General features: G+C 37.4%; 1 protein-coding gene across 1 annotated transcript in view; it reads right to left on the bottom strand.

Annotated features, from left to right (window-relative positions):
* Nucleotides 1-9,791: 9,791 nt before the first annotated feature.
* Nucleotides 9,792-22,541, bottom strand: part of GRM8 (glutamate metabotropic receptor 8) — an 827,801-nt gene continuing 815,051 nt past the window's right edge. Inside the window, exon 11 of the mRNA XM_063446806.1 lies at nucleotides 9,792-10,316. Coding sequence (XP_063302876.1) covers nucleotides 10,267-10,316 — 50 coding nt within the window. The 3' untranslated portion in view covers nucleotides 9,792-10,266. The remainder of the gene's footprint in view (nucleotides 10,317-22,541) is intronic.

Here is a 22,541-nt window from a genome sequence, read left to right as displayed (position 1 = left end):
ATGTTAATATGCAGAAATGGAGTAGCGAAATGAATGTACAGATTTTCAAGGTTGAATGGGATCAAGTAATGTATCAAACAGGCAAAATAATTCACTGTCTGAATCTTCTTGAGGTATTATTTAAACTAATGAATCGATGGTATTTAGTTCCCACCAGAATGTCCAAAATGAATGCCTCCAACTCTTCATTGTGTTGGAGATGTAGCGAAAAAGAGGGGTCTTTTGGTCATATATGGTGGGAATGTAGTAAAGTTAAAAATTTGTGGTACATGACCTTTGAAACTTTGGAGTATATTATAGAGAAAAATATACCCAGAGGTCAGCATAATGGTCTATTTCATTTAAACCTACAACTACTTCATTTTAAAGAAAGATTTATATATGTCCACTTTGTTGCTGCAACAAAAATAATAATAGCAAGAAATTGGAAGAGTAGTTCGTGTTTTACACAAGACCAATTATATTCACAGGTCCAATACCAATTGACTATGGAGGCCTTGGGGTACCAGTCTACAAAAATCAGAGAAGTCAGTAAATTCTGGAAGCAAAAAATAGAGAGATTGATTAGACAAATTCCTGGACAAAACAATTAGGAAAATAGGAGGGAAGAAGGGAGAGAAAGAAAGGAGAGAAAAAATCTTTTTTTTTTTTTTTTCTTTCTTTTTTCTTTTTTTTTAGACTAGAATATAGCGGTCTATGTATGTTCCCCAAGAGGGGTTTTGCAATGCATATTAGTGTTACGTGTATGTTAGTGTTACGTGTATGTTAAGCCCATCACAGTAGTGAGGTGCCTCTGCTGGGAGAGAGAGGAACAAGGAGTGATTAATTTTGAATAGGGGATGGGGCAGTGGTATCCCCTAGGGGAAGAGAGAAATTGATAAATATGCACTTTATATATATACATATTCCTGTTGATGGTAAGGCATTGTGTAGTGTGTACTGTCTTTTTGTATGTTTTTGTATACCCGTCTATAATCAAATAAACAAAATATAAAAAAAAAAAAAAAACATAACCAAAGTATATCTACAGTATGCATAAAAATAAATAAGAAATATAATATATACTAAATATAACTTAATACAGTATACCTAAAATATAAGCAATACATAAATAATACCATAATAGAATGAATATATAACTAAATACATAAAATATAAATAACAAATATAATAAGATACCAAATATAAACCCTAAATAAGTCATATTAAATCCCAAAGCCACCCACAATAAGCAGGAGGCAGTGGTACTCTGACCTGTACTGTCTGCAGAGCAGCAAAGAAAGAGGAAATGATGCATGAGGAGGGGAGTTTTATAGTACCTGACTTTTTTCTGATTGGTTGTTTTTCTGTGCTGCTGTGGAGTTCTAGTAAAGAGAGACTTAAGCAAATACGAAGCCTCCTGTCATGTTATAAAATTTAGTAGAGGTGTGCAGGGTGGGATGATATTTATTCATAGAAGAGTGCTGGCCTAATTCTAATTCTAAAATATGTGACTATTTCAAATATATCCAGCTGACTTATTTTATAAACAAGGATATTTCTTTGACTTTGAAGGTGGCTCCCCTAAACAAAAAAAAATGTTTCTCACCCATGGAACCAACCTATCTGTCTATCTGTTACCACTCAGTAGTGGCACCAAATGGACTATACATGAGCTTAGATGGAAACTGCTGCATAAATCCTCCCAAACGGATAAAAAAGTATTTGATACATATTGAATCTGACATTGGCTCAGTTGCCTGCTCTGATAGATACATCTTGCAAGTGGTGTGAGATATCATATACATTGTCGCAACCATGGCAGGGAGCCCCATCCTAATTCAAATGTGGAAAAAATGTTTGGGATTTGTACACACATTTACTAAACTTTATTTACTACAAGCTGTGGAAGTAGCACTGTTCTTTTGTTACTCTTAAAGACTTTTCCAGAACTCATTCTATCTTACTTTGAACAATGTGAGAGCGCAACTCATTTGTTCTACAACACCACATTCCATCATGAAATGATTTGTAAAGAGTACTCTAATTAAAGTTATACATTCAGTTGCCTAAAGGTATATCGGACACAAATTCACGGTTTCCACACGATTGCTCTTGTCAAGTTCCAGCTGCACCAGTTCTTGAATTCTTCAATATAAAAGCTTATGTTGTGTATAAGCTGACATTTTTATTCTGATATTCTTTCTTAATTTTTAATTTATTTTATGTTTTTTAATTTATTTTATGTTTTGGATATATATTTAAAAATGTATTTTATGTTTTGGATATATTTTTAAAAATTATTTTATGTTTTGGATATATATTTATATAGAACTCAGTCATTGTACAAATAATTTTTTTTTTTTAAATAACCTTTGATCTAATAACAGGACTTTCTTCTCTTTGTTATTACTTACTGTGAAAATTCAATAAAACATATTTGAAAAAAAGAAATAGCGCTGGGACTTATTTTTAATTCCCTTTTTAGTTTTTAATATCGATAGATAGACGGACAGACAGACAGATAGATAGATGGACGGGCAGATAGATTTAACTCTATTACTACACGATTTGCAATTTTATTTATATTTTACTTTTCTTTTAACCTATGATTCAGAATCAGAACTTATCTTTGTTTTCTTATTTCCAGTTTTGAAAAAAAAACAAAAATGACTGGGCTGATGGTTTCTAGTGAATAAAATCTACTTTGATTAGAACGCAGTCTGTGCTGGGTCTTCAATTTTCTGTGTATGTAAACGTGGTCCAGATTAAAAGATATCTGGATATGTCCCGGTGATTAGAGTATGGGACTGTACTTATCAAATATTGTTCACAGTGAAAATCAAGTTACAATTTAACCCCTTCACTACCAAGCGTCTTTTTTGCTTGAAAAACAAAATATTAACATACCATTTGTTTGAAACAAGGGATGTATAAGTAGCACATAAAACATAAAATAAAACGGCAATTTTGTTTGCAGATTGCTCTTCAGACAAACTTTTTTACACAATTTTGATTTCTCATTCATTTGTTCATCCTTTATAGAAATTTTTGGAGAATGAAAGGCTTTTGGCAGTATACAGTGTCCTTTGTATTAAAATATTTTATACTTGGTCTGCCATATTAGTATAAAAGTAAAAATAGTTTTTTCACAAATATAGTAGGTGTGACAAATATAGAAAACAAAAAAAAGGGGCAAAAATAAAGTTTATTTGTAAGGCAGTAGTAGCAGTAATCTTACTGAAAATGGCAGCAGAATATAAAAAGTAAGTCAGCATTTGAGATTGATGATTAAGTCCAGTGTTGGATTAAATGCATTAGGCAATTGTAGTGATGTGATTGATTTTTACCTTCATGAACAACAAAGAGGTTCCTGGTTTAATTGTGACAGGAGTTCCTCGTGAGACCATATTCTTTCTGAATGTTAGTTTAATGATAACACTGACAGGAGAGATCCCATTCACTCCTCCCCCTATTTGCCTGTGATATGATCCATTGAAGATTTCTTTACTGATTAGAAGGCTGCATTTGTACTGTAACGTTCACCAAATTTGCAGGCATTGAATGCCAATTAGTTTGTGGCTGATGTTGAAAATGTTTAGTACCAGGAAAAAAATAATGAAAAAATAGCATTTAGTAGTGTCTGTGTGTGGGAATTGAATAAATGTACACCAGAAACCCTATGCATACTGGTCAGGCACAAGACTAGCATTTTTCTATTCCTTCACAACTTTTTACGAGTGGGCACTACTTAATAAATTACCTACCACTACTTGCAAATAGTGGCTATTTAATATCTGCCAATTTCACAAGTAGTGACAGGGAGTGACTGATTCCAACCATGTCCAACCAACTTTTCTTGGCAACCACTAAGCCAACAACTTCAATTTTTGATAACTCATATGTAATCAATCTCTATGTTGGTAGAGAGAGGCCAGTGGATGGTCATTTCCTTCTGATGAACATAGGGCTGGTCTGGTGTATGTAGTATTGCTGCTGCTTTGAAAGCCTCACACGAAAACATGTATTTTCTAATTTACACTAATTCTTTTCTGATTAACACTTTCCGATATTGTGAGCCAGACTAGAAAAATGTATGGATCTAAAAGAAATACAGACGTTAACCATTTGTTTTTGTTTGTCTTTTTGCTCAGGCAGTTTTATGTCTGCATTATTATATCAAGTCATTAATAAATGGGCTTATGGCAGGGAAGTGTGTTTCTCTACAGGCTGGTAATGATTCTTGGATTAAAAAATGAGAGTGAAAATCCTGCAAGAAAATGAAGCAAAAAACGCTTCAAATGCACCTCACCTCTGCTACCACACAGGAACTGACGGGACAAGATGGCGCCGACGGCCCAAGCTCACCAGCCTCAGTCTCAGAAGTGAGTGATACTGCCCATAACATGGCTGACTTTACAAACCCAATCACAACAGCCACTCTCAAAACATTACTGGTGGACCTGAAATCCACATTTCATAAAGATCTGCTGCAAGTAGCCTCAGCCATAAGGTCAGATATCCAACATGTGGGAGAAAGAACAGCCAGATTGGAAGAAAGGGATGATGAAATAGTAGATGCCCATAATAACCTAGCAGAGGCCTACTCAGAGCTAGAAAGCAAGTTCAAAAAATTGGAAGACAAAATGGCGGATCATGAAGACAGGGATAGGCGCAATAACATTAGACTGAGGGGAATACCAGAATCTGTTACACCTCAGGGGCTAAAATCCTATGTGCAGGAGATATTTAAAGCTTATGTGCCAGAATTGTCAGAAACAGAGCTCCTCCTGGACAGGACCCACAGGCTGCCCAAACCAAAACACCTGGGCCCACAAACCCCGAGAGATGTCATAACCAAACTCCATTATTTCACAGCCAAGGACAAAATCATGCAAGCGGCAAGGAAAAATTCCCCCCTATCTGGGCGTCACGAACACATACAGCTATTCATTGATCTATCTGCATCAACTATGATGAAGAGGAAAGCCTTTGCCCCTATCACAGCAGCACTACGAGAAGCGAATATCCCATATAAGTGGGGTTTCCCAACCAGACTCCTGACCAAGAGGAATGGGACTGACTCCAGCATACTATCCCCAGAGGATGGAAAGAAGATCCTACAAAATTGGGACATTCCATTCACTAAGGTGGTGTCTACCATGCCCCAAACCAGGGCATCACCAGTGAAACTAAATAGAGACTGGTCAAAGGCAATCCATGCCCGCTCACATAAATCTCCTTGAAACCAGTGGAGGGGTAATATGTACACGAATGTGAAATATTTGATATGTGTTTTAAAAGCTAACTTGTCCCATGTTAGAGAGTTAAATTTACACCTTGAATGTGTTGTTTAGATATTAGAGTACACAACACCGTGTGGAGAACCTACCCCATACGGACCTACCACTGTAACATAGACCTAGTGAATTTGTCGCAGGTCACCCACCCCCACTATGGCTTACAATATGAGCCACAATTCTAACCGTTTTTCAAACTTAGGTCGACCTCGTTCGATCAACGGTTTTATGTACATAGTTCGCATGATTTCCTCTTCTGTTTCATTTTCTTTCCTATTTTCTTTTTCCTTTTCTTTTTTTGATTGCTCCATAAATAATGTGCCTACGAGGTTTATACCGGCATTGCCAGAGACACATGGGCCAATTCCTTACCACTTCTATCACTATGCCCTTGGTGGCAAACCCAGAGAGGGGGTAGCAAAACAGGGATCAGACCGGGCACGAAAGCACCACTACTGGCCCGCAGGCCCTCCTAAAGTACCCCCAGGATGCGACTCGATCCCATTAGACACAAGGGCAGAAGGCTTAATAGCCCTACCCCTCCTTCAGCATACACCAGACACCTACAATCATGGTGCTCAATATCTGTTCCTTGAATGCCAAAGGGCTCAATTCTCCACATAAACGACGCTTGGTGCTGAAAGAGGCCAAGTTCCTAGATGCTCATGTGGCGTGTTCTATTCCAGAATAGATGGGTTCTTGGTCCCATCTGCAATGCTTCCCAAAATAGAGAAAACCCGCATAGGGCTTATCACTTGGTCGGATCATGCTCCTATTGTCATGTCCCTAACAGAACAATTCCCAACTAAAGGCCGAGGCAGCTGGAGACTAAATGACTGGTTATTAACAGACCCAACAATAGCGGCACAGATTAAACAAGACCTCCAGAACTACTTCCTTGACAACACAGAACCAAGTTCCACCCCAGACCAAATCTGGTTAGCACACAAGGCAGTTATCAGAGGTTGTTTCATTAAACATGCCAGTTATGCCAAAAAAAGACGCCTTGAAAACTACATTAACATACTGCGAGAACTGACCGATGCCACACATTCCAATAAATTAATCCCAACCCCCTCCCATCATGCCACTATCCTCCGCCTGCAAGGTCAATTACGCGACCTTGAGTTAACTAAATCGACATTGATGCTACGACGCATGAAACACAGTTTTTTTCGCATCAGGCAACAAAGCTGGAGCCAAACTGTCCTCCCAGCTTCGGCAACGGTCCAAATCCGCAAAGATATCTCACCTGGTGAACACCAGAGGAGAAAAAATACTAGATCCACAACAAATAGCGAACACATTAGCTGATTATTACAGTAATCTATACAACCTCAATAATGACCCACAGACCCCAACCCTCTCAATTGCCGAAATAGACAAGTTCCTATCCAACCTCCAGCTCCCCACTATGAGTGCGGACGATGCGGAATCTCTCCTCACCCCTTTCAGTCTAGAAGAAATCTCTTCATTACTTGACTCTCTCCCGGCTCATAAAGCGCTTGGCCCAGACGGACTGCCCAACTCTTACTACCGTGCGTACCAAGCGACTCTAGCCCCCCATTTACTGAACCTCTTTAACCATAGCATGAAAGAAGGGAAGCTACCAGATGAACTGCTACTTGCCCACATCTCGACTTTACCTAAACCGGGGAAATCACCCACGGAATGTAACAATTTTAGACCCATTTCCCTACTCAATTGCGACGCAAAAATATACGCTAAATTACTCAGCAACAGGTTGGCCCGACTCTTACCCAAACTGATAAACAATGACCAAACGGGCTTTATCAAAGGCAGGCAAGGATCAGACAACTCCAGAAAGGTAGTGAACCTCATAGCAGAGCTAGAGAGAAACAAGGGACAAGGCCTTTTCTTAGCGCTGGACGCAGAAAAGGCCTTTGATAGACTCAACTGGGTTTATATGCAAAGAGTCCTACACAAATTTGGCTTCCCGCAACCCATCATAAAAAGGATCATGGCGCTGTACGCAGCCCCAGCTGCCAAGGTGTCCTGTGGTGGGTTTCTATCCTCTAAATTTCCCATCACCAACGGGACCAGGCAAGGTTGCCCACTCTCTCCCTTGCTGTATATCCTCGCTCTTGAACCCTTAGCTCAGACAATTAGAGACCATGAACACATACAAGGCATATGCATGAAAGGGAAAGACTACCGCCTCGCCCTTTTCGCTGATGACATCATAATATCCCTCTCTGACCCCAAGCGCTACCCCATATCCTTGCTCTGTTGAAAAAATTTGGGGACTTATCACACTACAAACTGAACCAAGATAAGACGCAGGCGTTACCTATTGGACTACCCAGAGACATAAAAGGAAATCTAAAAAATTCCTACCGATTCGATTGGAGAGACTCCACTCTCACATATTTAGGAGTCAAAATAACACCCACAATTGCAGGCATCATAAAACACAACTACACACCACTCTTGCAGATGTGCACGAAAGAACTAGCGAACTGGAAACTGTCCCACCTATCATGGCTAGGTAAAATCAATACATTCAAAATGATGACCCTCCCAAAGCTCCTCTATGTGTTCCGCATGCAACCACTCCCAATACCCTCTACACTTTTTAAAACACTGCAATCCACCTGTAACGCATTTATTTGGGGGGGTAAGAGAGCTAGAATCCCACTTACTCTTTTACAAAAAACACCTGCCAGGGGAGGTGTCGGCCTCCCTAATATATACCTATACTTCACAGCTGCTGCTCTGGCAACTGGTATAACGGCTCACTTACCTCATGGTCACACACAATGGGTAGACATGGTAAGGACCCAATTCCAAGACAACTCCCTGATAGACTACCTCTGGACCCCAAAACACCTCAGACATGTAGTCAAACCAATCCTCCCAACTACTAGGTTGACTATAACTACGTGGGATACCTTCATGGCTCAGATGGGCTATGGTTGCAAACTACATCCCAAAGCCCCCTTGACGGTACTAAGGTCCATGACTCAATCAATGTCCCTACAAGACTGGATACACCTAGGCATAACCAAGCTTGAACATCTCTTGGAAGACTGCAGTAAAGTAATAACATTTCCTGATTTACAACAGCGATGGGACCTACAGGCACAAGACACCTTTAAATACCTGCAAGTCAGAAGTATACTAACCTCTCACGCCCTCCCACCTCCCAAACCTAACAGCGCGAGTAACCTGCTAATACCTTCCTTGATTATGCTTAGATGTAGGGAGACACCGAACAAACCCAAAGCCCTCTCCCTTTGCTATAGAGCATGGCTAGATATGCAGCCGGATAAACCACTGCTGTGTAAAACCCAATGGGAAACTGACCTGGGCACAAACTTCACTGAGAGGGACTGGCTGAGAGATTTGAACGGTCTGCCCAAATGGACAAAATGCTACTCTCATATAGAGGCGCACAAAAAACTACTTTACCGTTGGTATCTCAAACCAACCAAACTTCACAAAGTATACCAATTGCTCTCCCCTCTGTGCTGGAGATGTGGAACAGAGGAGGGTACAATGTTACACGTTTGGTGGTCTTGTTCAGGCATCAAACCTCTATGTGAAGATGTACGGGCGCTCCTACTACAGTTGGGGCTCTCAACCTTCTCTCCATCCATCTCCAACTGCTTATTATTGCTACCAGACACTAAGGTTGACCTAAAACACCAACAATTCATAGCTCTAACCTCCCTGGCAGCCAGGAATCTAATAGCGACCAATTGGAAGAATACAACATGCCCATCCCTTACACAATTGAAAGATAAGGTTCACCAATACTATCTTTACGAAAACATTTCTCTTAGCTCACCCCCTCAGGCCCTTAAGTTTCAGAAAACTTGGTATAACTGGACCCAGGTGTCGGTGCAAAACACCACGTGAACTACCACACTCGACATGGTTTCTCACCTCTGGACCCTTTTCAGAAACCCTACAGTGCATGCCGAATGGCATATTTTCCCTGTTTCTATTATGTTTTTTTTTTTTACTATGTCCCTGTTATCAGTTTATGATCTCATTTTTAACCATACATTAATTACATGTACTAGTACGGGGATATAGCATACAAGATTTGTGTTGTATTTATAACTGTACCCTCATGTCCGTACTGGACTTGTGTACCTGCTAATATGTTACGTGATAGCAAGCTGCGACTTGCACCCTATTTTAATTGTTATGTCTTAACAACATGCAACTATGTATGGTTTTGTCACCTGTTGAAAAAACCCAATAAAATACAAATTGAAAAAAAAAATTAGAGTGAGTGAAGCTTAACAGACTAAATTTTGTTTTACAAAGTAAATTAAAATAAAAAAAGTATATACACAATTGTGGGAGTGAATAAGTCAAAAAGATATATACTAAGATTTTAGTTATTTCAATACATAGCCCTCTATTAACTCGGTTTGCAAGCAATAAATTGATTTTAATATTTAAAATACATAATAGGCAATATTCTTTGAAGATAAAAATGTGAATCTTTTTAATATTTTAACAAAACAAGTCTCAGCATTTGCAAAACATTCCTTTATTTTTAGAAATATCTTTTGTATAAAAATGTGCATGCGTAAACCATTGCATTTATTTAACACGACCCAGGGCTTCATGTCAATCAGCCATTACAATGCACAAACTCATCTCCTATACAAATAGAACATTATAGGACAGGAATGAAAATTTGCACAAATCACAAAAAGTACTTACAATTATGGTGTAACATATGACAGATTTTTTTTTTCATCAAATGTCTTTTCAACTGTGAACAGGATTCTGTTTCTTAGCTCCACTTTGTGCACATTAAAAAAAAAAACTCTTTCATGTGCTTTGTTTTAAAATAGTTTGACACTTTAATTTTGAAAAATAAATTTCCTTTTTAATATCCATTTATTTGTTCGTGTTTATTGTACTTAGTTTGTATAGCAGAACTGTTGAAATTTCGTAATTTTTGTGCTTGATTTTTTGTTTTCTTGATTGAAGTTGTCCAGTTTTAGTTTGCATGATTACTGTAACTGACATATGTAGTCTTCGTAGAGGAAGCTAGAAAAAAGTGAAAGAAAAAAGATAAAAATTAGATTTTATTATGTGTCATATTTGTTGCACTGTATACATTTCAGGGATACTCTGAACACCAAAACAACTTTAGCTTAAGGAAGAAGTTTTAGTGTATAGATCAGTGCCACCCCATAGCCACACCACTTCTAGCATGACTCACATAGCCACCAATAAAAATATATATATATATATATATATATATATATATAATTTTCAAGCTGATCTTACAGCACAATGTTTACTTTAGATGTTCTTATCTCCCGCTCTGTATTGTGACCTTTAGTCGCACACAGGAGGCTGCTACAGGCAGTAGCAGGCAGTAAACAGAGCAGGAGATGCAAACTTCTAATTTATACACATTCTGTTTAAAATTAGATTTATCATTAAGAAAATGTCCAGGGAGGCTGGATGATGGTTATGGCTGCATAAACACCTCCTAAATGGATGAAAATTGAGTACTTAGGCTGCGGGGGGGGGGGGGGGGGGGGCATGATCTATTCACCAAAACCACTTTGTTAAACTAAAGTTGGTTTGGTGCTTTAAATGTTCCTTTAAGTAATATTTTTTTTCTATATTTTGTCTTCTTTAGGAACAATGTATTAGGATATTAGAACAATTCTGTAAATATTTCCAACATATAAGACTAATGAATCATTCACTCATATCAATATCAAACTGATTTTAAACATGATTCACAGAGACCTCTAGACATTAAATGATAACATTGAAAGAGCGCTCAGCATTTCACTGACAGAGGTACTGTATTAACACTCCATGCTATCTCATGAACATCAAAAGCTGCAACTGACACTTCACATAGTGCAATAATTACTGAAAACAAAAATTGCAAACCTTGAATTACGAGCTACTTTAAATTCAGCTGAACATATTTTTAGATTAACAAATGAAGCCTTTTTTATGTGAGAAATAATTTTGTGTTCATTTTGTAAAAGGTAACAATGATTCAATTATTATGAATAAAATGACTGCATCAGGAAGTTCAAATTGTTAAATGGGGCACCTGAGGAAAAAAGTATTTTTTTTAACTTATTTAATATTTTTAAAAACATTTTAAGCATCACACTTCAAAACGGATTTTCAGCTGATTCCTCTGTTCAAAACAAGTAGATACCTTGCTGTTGGCTAGACCAGATATCAACTGTATTACGAAGGCGAGATGCTAGGTGTCCACTTGCCTTCTTCTTCCTGGCATTTACTGCTACTCTGCTTCTCAGCATGTGTTATCACACACGAAGACTGAGCTGTAATGCTGAACGCGCTCAGTGATGTGATTGAGGTGCTCGTCACGTTACATAGATATTGTGCAACCTTGTAACCAGTGCCGAAGTATATCCCTCTACCCCTTGCTGTCTCATTAGAGATTTTGATCTTTTAGCTGAAAGCCTCAAGGGGAATTGCTAGTGTAGGACTCACCTTAGAGGATTTGCCTTGACATGGCAGGTGAGCTTACACTTTCAAGGCCATTGGAGTGGTACTACAAAACCTTCAGTTATTTTAAATGTGCATAGGGATTTGGGATAGTAACTTTCTTCTTTGATTTTTAGTGCAGAACTATGGTCATTGAGGTAACAGCCATGATTTTAAAACAATACAAAAGGAAAAGGGATTGAAGAGACTCGGTCTTATGTGCATTTTGGCTTAGAGTATGCAGTTGTTTCGCTAACACAGATGAAAAGAGCTAATATGCAAATGCTGCAATGGTTTCATTAGGAAGCATCTAATTAATCTCTGTTCCTCTCTAATTCTAGTAAATGTGCATCTGTCAGTCCACATCAGCTTAGTAGAACAATATATGATAAAAAAAAACTAAAAACAAAATTAAAAGAAAAAGAAAAAAAAAACACAAGTAGTAGAATTAAATGTTGTGTTAACTGAAAACAACACTGGACAAATTCCAGGGAAGAAACAAATGTTTTTACTATATTGTTTGTTCTTCAATTTGCTGAGAAGAAACATTCATCTGCATGTTCTTTGTTTGAAAGCAAGATGGGTTAATATGTTACTACTAACAATATATCATTTAATATAATATAATTCTCACCGTTATCTCTGAAAGGAATGTCTCAAATTTTGAGCTGAATCATTAAGTCAAATATGGCTGTTATTTAACCAGTTGTAGTGTATTCTCTAACAACATCTTTCTTTATGATATCCAATTAGTATTCACAGGATACATGGGCAATTAATATATTTACCCATGAGCTGCAATATCTGAGAAAGCAGACTGGAATTTTAAAAAGGAGTTAAGAGCCCTTCAACATTCCGTTCTCAGGCAGAGTTATGTACATTGTAGAGAAATGACACAACGGCCAGTGGAAGAAAGTAAATAAATGAATAGATACAGTCCTACGCTGGAGTTGGTAGGGGTTGCAGGGTATAACGGGCATAACCCATGAGACATAATATAGAAAAGAGAAAGGCTGACAAAAGGGATTACAAACAGGTCCTCCCAATCATCAGTCTCAATACCCCTGGATGGATTTGTTCATAGTAGTGGCTAGGAATTGCCAGTATGGAACATACATACGAAAAATATGAAAAATAATAAATTTTTATTAATCCCTTCTAGGGAAGAAAAAACACGACAAAATATAAAGTAAAAACAAAAAACAGTGTATATACAGTATGTGTATATACAGACAGAGTAGGGATCCTCTGTCGAAAGCTGACCTCCCAATATACCTTGTTATCAAATAAATAAATAGATAAATTGCAACAAAGTTACAGATGCTAAGAGTAGCTATTTTAATGTATCTAGGGACAGACAGTAGTGTTGCCCTAATAGAGTTGCAAAGTATCAAAGTCGCTAGAGGGGGGAGGAAACAAAAGGCTCCCCTCACAAGGTATACTAGGGCGATGGAGTATTAAACAATGTATGATAATATACGGCACTCTAAGGCTAGCCCCAGATTCGGCATAGATTCCCCCTTAGTAAATGATAGAAAGTGGACCCCTGATATTGATAGCCCACTGACTATGCACTATGCATATGCATAGTCAGTGGGCTATCAATATCAGGGGTCCACTTTCTATCATTTACTAAGGGGGAATCTATGCCGAATCTGGGGCTAGCCTTAGAGTGCCGTATATTATCATACATTGTTTAATACTCTATCGCCTTAGTATACCTTGTGAGGGGAGCCTTTTGTTTCCTCCCCCCTCTAGCGACTTTGATACTTTGCAACTCTATTAGGGCAACACTACTGTCTGTCCCTAGATACATTAAAATAGCTACTCTTAGCGTCTGTAACTTTGTTGCAATTTATCTATTTATTTATTTGATAACAAGGTATATTGGGAGGTCAGCTTTCGACAGAGGATCCCTACTCTGTCTGTATATACACATACTGTATATACACTGTTTTTTGTTTTTACTTTATATTTTGTCGTGTTTTTTCTTCCCTAGAAGGGATTAATAAAAATTTATTATTTTTCATATTTTTCGTATGTATGTTCCATACTGGCAATTCCTAGCCACTACTATGAACAAATCCATCCAGGGGTATTGAGACTGATGATTGGGAGGACCTGTTTGTAATCCCTTTTGTCAGCCTTTCTCTTTTCTATATTATGTACATTGTATCACATGTGATGGCAATGTCCCAGGGTGATCTATTTCTGGGCTAATATTAAAGAACATGTTGGCCAAGTACTTTATAAGCCTATTAGCCTGGTTGTTTAATAGGTTTACAACTTAAGAAGTAAACATGTGCCCCTGGTCATTTATCCTGTCCCATCAAGGATAAGCCAGGTAATGCAGCTACACAGGTAGGTAGTATGTAAGGCCTGGATCATCCTGTCTCTTCTCAAAGAATCTCTGTGAGAACCTTCCTTAGACACTTTTGTATCCATTAATTTATTAGTGGAGAATTTGGACTTATCAAGACACATTGTCACACATTGTCAATCAAACTATCTATCTAGTGGATTTCGGCACATATAGTTATTTTAGCTGCCTACTAACTAGGCAGTAAGTGAGGTTCTTGCCTCTCTATCTTCCCATAGCTTTTTGACCCAGTTTGTTTTTTAGCCCAAGCCATTATACTATGGGTATAACATAGGGCGTATGATTATTTTACCTAGATATTTTTGTATCAACCTAATTCCCAGTAGAGATTTGAAAAGACACATCGTGGCAGGGGAACTGGGATTTTCCAAGCTATATATCTCCACTTGTATGCTTTGGTTATTTATAGAATAGTTTGGGCTAGCAGACATTTTGCTGTGTTTTGATTCAAGGTGTGTGTGAATCCTGTGTTTAATAGTATATGACTAGACTTCAGTGGTTAGACCCCTGAGTCTAAATAACAATAAATGAAGTCAGGCAATTGGAGCTGTTTAAGTGTTCCTGTAGGGTCAATATGTACAAGTATATAAATAAAGTTTACATTTGACACTATGCATTATTGTATTAAGGAATTCCCTCCACTATTTCCTTTATTTGTGTATTTTTACCTCTCTATCACCGTCCACCAAACCATACTTAATTTCCACACAACATGGGCTTTGAGGACTGATTTTAGTCAACTTACATAAAATGGAATTTCCCTCTGTCTCCCTCCATATCCTTCCTCTCCCTTCCTCTCCCTTACCTTTCCTTTCTATTCTCATCTTTCTTGCTTCTCTACTTCCACATTTTCATTTTTGTGTTGTTTTTTCTTTTTTCTTCTCGTTTCTTATTTTATTACTCTTATAAAAAAGGCTCAGTGGGTGTACATCCATATTTAATTGGTTGACTATATATTTCAGGACTCAAGTTTTATAGCTTTTGTGTTGGATGTTCTGAATTGTTTCCTCCTGTGTATATCCACTCTTGCTTACCCCCTTAACTATCAAAAAAACACCACCAGAATAAAAGTATTTTAGTTTGACTGAAAAAGTTTAAAAACAATTAACCAAATAATAAAGTTACAGAATAAAGTTACAGATTAGAAATATGTAACACAGACTTTTTACCCCACGTAGTCTAAATATACACTCTGATTCACGCATACACACTTTGATACTTGCACACACACACACACACACACACAAACACACACAAACCAACTGACACAGAGAGACATACACTAACACACAGACACACACACACATTAACACATACAGACATATAGCCACAGCGTGCGTTTAACAGTATGTATGTGACTGTGTGTGTCTGGCAGTGACTATCAGTATCTGTGTGCATGTCTGTCTTTTTGTATTAGTGTATAGGCCTGTTGCTCTGTGTCTGAAAGTGAAGATTTCTCTTTGTGTATATGTGAGTGCATATAAATGTCTATGTGTATTTGTGACTGTGTCTGGAGTGTATATCTGTGTCTGTGAGCGTATGTATGGTGGAAGGCTGCTTGCGTTTATGCAAAAAAATTAATTTACATTATTAAAAAGGTATGTACAATTTTAGGACATGGGTGCATACCATGAGAATCATGCATACACAAGTGCTGTGGTGAAGAATTATATATAAAATATAATGTGAAATTGGCATTGGGTACCATGACCTTCAACAGTATAACATTTTTATGAATTGTTTATTTCATGTTAATTGGTACAATTTATGTTAGAAGCTTCCTAAAAGCTGCAAGTTATATTGCTATTGTTATTATTATTATTATTATTATTATTATTATTATTATTATTATTATCAACATAGGCCATAGCATTCAGCTAATTCACTCCAATTTGCAGAATATAAAATAAAGAAAACAAACATGTTGTGGGCTGTGGAATATGTATAACATCCTCTTCATACGCTTTTATGAAGAAGTGGGTTTTTAACGATATTTTGAAGGAGTGGAGACTGGGTGAGCATCTAACGGAGGAGGGAAGCGAGCTCCACAGGAACGGTGCAGCCCTTGAGAAATCTTGAAGGCGAGCATCAGAAGTGGGAGTACGGACAGAAGATAGACATAAGTCTTCAGCAGATCGTACGGGCCTAGACGGGACATATTTATGTATAAGGGAGACACTCTTCTTCTAACCCCATCCAGACTTTCTGTGGCTGTACAATCACAGACTTCCTAATGCAGTTCTATGAGAAGTCTTTGCAAGGCAGGTGCTCTGGGAAATTGCTGCCTTTTGAGTTTAGCTTCACTGAGCTTAACAACCTAGAAGTAACAGGACCTATAATCTGATTGAGAGCCAGGGAGGTGTAACCAGGTTAACCCCTTCCCTACCAAGGACGTATCATGTACGTCCAACAAAACACAGTCCTTAAGTACCTGATACGTCTGCGGCTAATTAGAGCGCTGGAAGCGATCATGCAAAATCAGTTTTGCAGAGCCATCGTGCAATACCCCCCTGACTGCCGGTCTCCCAAGTGATCGCTACCCCCGGAGCGATCACTTCCTGGTTTCTCCACGTGGAACCTGGCAGTAAGGTAGAGCATCGGAAGCCATCAGGCAGGCTTCCGATGATCTGCCTGTGCTGAGTGCCTCAAGGGGTCCAGGCACTTAGTAAAGAATAAAAAAAAAATAGATACATAATTTAGTTTTTAAATTAACCCCTTCCCTCCCTCTCCTCCCCCCTTTCCCATGTACTTACCCAATGTTCTTATTCTATGGGGGGGACTGTCTGACAGCCCAGACAGTCCCCCCTCTGCAAAAAAAGAACCCAGGGGCCATGTGATCGCTCTGAAAGACATAGTCTTAAACTGGAGGGACAAAGGTTTAAAAGTAATATATTACTTTACTGAGAGGGTAGTGGATGCATGGAATAGCCTTCCAGCTGAAGTAGTAGAGGTTAACACAGTAAAGGAGTTTAAACATGCATGGGATAGGCATAAGGCTATCCTAACTATAAGATAAGGCCAGAGACTAATGAAAGTATTTAGAAAATTGGGCAGACTAGATGGGCCGAATGGTTCTTATCTGCCGTCACATTCTATGTTTCTATGTTTCTATGTAACATGGCCGCAATAGGTGTCCATAGTGCTGCCAGCAGAGGGACTGCCTGAACTGACAGGCAGTCCCCCTGCTGGTGAAAAAAAGTTAAAACAAATATATGTGTACATATGATATATATATATATATATATATATAATATCTATATATAATACATATATATACATATCTTATATCTAACGTCATGCTAAGTGTATTTTTTATTAATTTATACTTATATTAATATAAAAATACACTTAGAGCAAAATTACACACGTGTATATATATATATATATATATATATATATATATATACATATATATATATATTTAATAACTATATATATATATATTGTATATATATATATTATAAATTAATAATAATAATTAATTAAAAATAAATAAACAAAATGTAAACACAATTACTGAAAATTAAAAGAATTATATATATATATATATATGTAATTTTATTCTAACTGTATTTTGATATTAATATATATGTATATGTCTCTGTATATATAAATAAATAAAAATAATACAAAATATACATGTGTCCATATGCATAGTTACATAAATAATTTCATAAATATACATGTAGACTTCAAATATATAAATATGTATACATATTTAAATTCTACGTGCATATTTATGTAATATTTTTTACATAATTAATTTTATTGACACCCTAAAACCTGTACATGAGGGTACTGTTTTACTCAGGAGACTTCACTCAACACAAATATTAGTGTTTCAAAAGAGTAAAACATATCACAGTAATGATATTGTCACTGAAAGTTAAGTTTTTTGCATTTTTCACACACAAATGGCACTTTCACTGAGGATATCATTGTTCTGATACGTTTTACTGGTTTGAAACACTAATACTGGTGTTCAGCGAAGTCTCCCAAGTATAACAGTACCCCCCATGTACAGGTTTTATAGTGGTTTTGAAAGTTACTGGGTCAAATATAAGGCCGTTTTTTCAGATTGAAATTTGCCAGATTGGTTATGTTGCCTTTGAGAGCGTATGGAAGCCCAGGAATGAGACTTACACCAATGATGGAATAACATTTGCAAAATAAGACAACCCAAGGTATTGCAAATGGGATATGTTTAGTCTTTTTTAGCAGCCACTTAGTCATAAACACTGGCCAAATTTTGCGTTTATAATTGTTTTTTGCATTTTGACACAAACAAATATAAATGCTTACATTTTCTAGTGTTTGTGACTATGTGGCTACTAAAATAGACTGGACACAAACCAAAGTAAATGCTCTGGGTTGTCTACTTTTCAAAAATATGTGGTTTGATAAGCTAAACTACATTGGCCGGCTTCAAAATGTCCCAAATATGACATGAGTGCCTGATGACCAGCTGTGAAAATTCCAAGCTGGAAAACTGGAATGCGCACCCTCCAAATAAGGTCTTTTAGCCCCCAGAGAACACGACACATCTATACATGGGTGGTAACATTGTACAGGAGATGTTGCTGAACACATATTAGGGTGTTCTTTGGCAGTAACCCTTAAAGTTCTCAGTACATGTGTTCTTAAATTGCTATGTGTGTCAAAAAATATCACCAATTATTATTATTTTTTTTAATTTGGCATAGATTGATGGTAAAATGGTTGCATGAAGAGAGTTAAAATACCCCAAGTTTAATACCTTAGGTTGTCTTCTTTTAAAAAATATATACATGTGAAGGGTTATTCAGGGATTCCTGACAGATATCAGTGTTACAATGTAACTTAATTTTGAGAAGCAATTGTTTGGAAATAGCAAAGGGCTATCTGAACTCAGGACAAAATTTAGAAACTATTTAGCACAGGTGTTTTTTTTTGGCTGTTGTAGATGCGTAACAGATTTTGGGGGGTCAAAGCTAGAAAAAGTTGTGTTTTTTTTACGTTTTCATTATATTTTAATATTTTTTATAGTAGATTATATGATATGATTAAAAAAATTGTATTGTTAGAAAGACCATTTGAAGGCGAGAAAAACGATATATAATATGTGTGGGTACAGTAAATAAGTAAGAAGAGAATTACAGCTAAACACAAACACCGCAGAAATGTAAAAACAGCCCTGGTCCCAAAGGGTAAGAAAATTTAAAAAACGGTCTGGTCACTAATGGGTTAATTTATAAAATTTATATCAAATTCTGTTGATATCTGCACTTTCTGAAAATTAAAAAAAAGACACACTCTTCACACATATGTGCCTCTCAACCATTCTGATTTTGTTGGGATTGTCCTGATTTTTGTGAACTGTGCCGCCTTCCTGACTATGTTCCTTGGTATCCCCAAAATGTCTAGTGTATTTTAACATCTCATGATCAGCTTGAGCTGCATTAAGGGCACTAGGGTACTGCAGAGATCACAGAAACAGAGCTCCCTGCAAGTCCTGCCTTCAATGGGCTGGCCTGCTTGATTGGCAGACAGTCTGGCATGCATTCATGCCAGGCGGATCTGACGGTAACTGGGATGGACCTGCCCCCTTTTGGCCAGTGTCATGATTGTGTCACTTACCCATCCCCATTATCCCCTCCCACCAGTGTGGAATACCAATGTTGGGAGGTATGCACTTCAGCAAACTAAATTTCCTTTGAACTATCTATGGTGCACACAGTACAAATAATATACATCCAATGTGGTAGGAGTTGTGCAATGATACAGTTAATAAAATATCATATTCTATTTTCACATAAAAAAACAAGCAAACACCAATTGCACAACCGACTGAAATGCATATTGAATTATTGTTCTGTACAGAACAAAATAATACAATCAATGATTTCAAACTACTAATGACAAGGACATCTTATGGAAACAGAGCATACAAAGTCATTGTCGAGTCATTGTCAACAAAGTCAAACACTTCACAGGTTTAAGGGGAACATCCTTCACAGTATCTTCAATTATTCTGATGTAAAAAAAAAAAATCATATTTATTATCTGTATGGCTTAATGTGAATTTGTTTGCTTGCAAATCTTTCCACAGCAAAGGTTAACCAGGGGCTGCTCGTTTAAGTAAAATATAGCTATTTGTAAATCTCCATAGCTGGAAGGCATCCAAATTAAGTGTTAGGATATTGATTTGAGTATTGATCACATTCTAATGTGTCTTAAAGTAGTCTTTTTCTCTTCCTCCACTCTCTCAATTTTTGGGTTGCTTGAAGATAAAAAAAAAGCCATAATGCAACATGTTGATAAGGAAACCTACTGTGGCATTTCGAGTCTATGCTTTTAAAACATTAGGAGGGTTTTCTAAGTGGTGACATTTATTTAGCAAAATGCGAAAACTATAATTTGAACTTTCAAAAAGCACAAACAGAGTTCAAGTGATTTGAAAAGCAACTAGGCTTCAAATATAGATAGCTGGGCTCATTATTCTAAAACAAATCTTACATACTTCATAATTAAATAATCCAATTAACCACTTTACGGATCAATTATATGTCATGCTATTGCTAAAAAACCCTGAACCAGCCTCTAATGTCCTGCTAACTTAAATCATAAAATATAAACAACATTGCTGCTACTGATTTATACGAATTATTACAGACTTATTTATAAAAATCCTTACAGACTATATTGTAATAGCAGATTTGTGGCAGCATTGTTCTTAAAGGGGTTAATATGACCATTCATCAATAACTTCAAGATTTCAAATGCAAAACAAAAGTTGTTATAGGTGTGCTTATTATATAGGATATGACAGTCGGTAAGTATCTTAAACTTAGGGGAGTGCAGCTAATGTTGTTTTTTTTCTAATAGAAATCTGAATTAAAAGGAAACTATAGTGCCAGGAAAACAAAGTTGTTTTTCTTGTTTCTTGCCCCTTTATCTCCCTATAGTGCCCCCCTCCCTCATTTGCAGACGTTGTTAAAAATCCCTTCTGTCACTTACCTGAGTCCAAAACCGATGTCCCTCTGCGTTCCACCTTCGCTCCTCCTACTCCAACATCAGCGCTCGCATTAGACATGCCCCCCATAGGAAATAATTATACAATGCTTTCCTATGGGGTTTCAGGTGATGCTGGACATCCCCATGCATAGTATGAGGACGTCCAGAGACAGTTAGGTGACCAAAAGTCGCTAAACGATCAAGAAGTCTCTCGAGTGGCTGTCTGGTAGACAGCCACTAGAGGTGGAGCTAACACTGGATAGTAATTATTGCAGTTTCTAAATAACTGCAATAATTACTACTGCAGAGTTAAGGGACCTGGGAATATGCACCCAGACCACTTCAATGAACTGCCTATAGTGTCACTTTAATAAAGATCGACAGAACAAAGAGGAAATTGCTAAGTATGGGTTAAAAACATTTAATTTTAGTATTTAAATTCAGTTACAACTTATTCAGTCATTGTAGATAGGAATATATTATCATTAAATTAGGTTATTTTGTATAGGTTAGAGTTGTCTTGGTAGTGATGTAGAATTATTAAAAAATCTTTATTTTATTAAAGACACGGAGGCTCCCATTATGCATTCTCTTTCTTTATTATACTCCCAGCAGCAAGAAGAGGGAAGTATGAGAGAATCATAGAAAAAAGAAACCATAACAATAGCCTGGTAACAGTAGCACCAATCAGCATACAGTATAATCCATATAGGTGTAGTGTTCCTTGACTCCTCCTCTTTCTTGCTGCTCCCTCAGACAAGTTAAGTACCTCATCTTGCTACTCCTGAAATTTTATACATTTACTTGTATTTAATTTTTACACATTAATTGTTTATTCACTAAATTGTGTGTAATACTTATATTGTGATATCATTATTGTTTGCTCCTGTGGTGTATCCCCTTCTGGTGTCAGGAGAGTGCTTCTTGCTTGCTTCAGGGAGTGATTCCCCCCTGCCCTCACCTATTGTTTCCCTGTTAGGTGTCTAGGGCTTTTTATTCTACCTTCTGGTGCTTGGCCTGCACCTCCGGTTTATGTCCGCGGTCTTTCCGCGGTTTTGCGGGCGGCCGCGCATGCGCGGTCCCTGAAATTAATTTTCCGCTTTCAGCCCGGTCGCGCATGCGCAGTTGGTAGCGCGGCGGCCATCTTTTTGTTTTTTTGTCGCCGGGAATGTAACTTACACTCGCGGCGGCCATTTTACCGCGATTTCGGCGGGAATCTGCTGGGTTTTAGCTCCTACCGGCTTCTCCTACCCGCCAAGCACTCTCCTAAGACCCAGACTGGGATATTATTACAGGTTATTGGCTGTCATATCTCTACCAAACTGTAAGTGTGGTGTGGAGGATTAATCTATCCTGACACCCTTCTTTTGTGCTGTTTTTTCCTCAAGCTAGTTCCTTTACAAGCTATA

The sequence above is a fragment of the Pelobates fuscus genome, chromosome 3 (assembly GCF_036172605.1).
Source record: "Pelobates fuscus isolate aPelFus1 chromosome 3, aPelFus1.pri, whole genome shotgun sequence".
Classification (NCBI taxonomy): Eukaryota; Metazoa; Chordata; class Amphibia; order Anura; family Pelobatidae; genus Pelobates; species Pelobates fuscus.
Note: the sequence above shows the minus strand (reverse complement) of the source record. Positions and strands in the feature narration are given on the sequence as shown.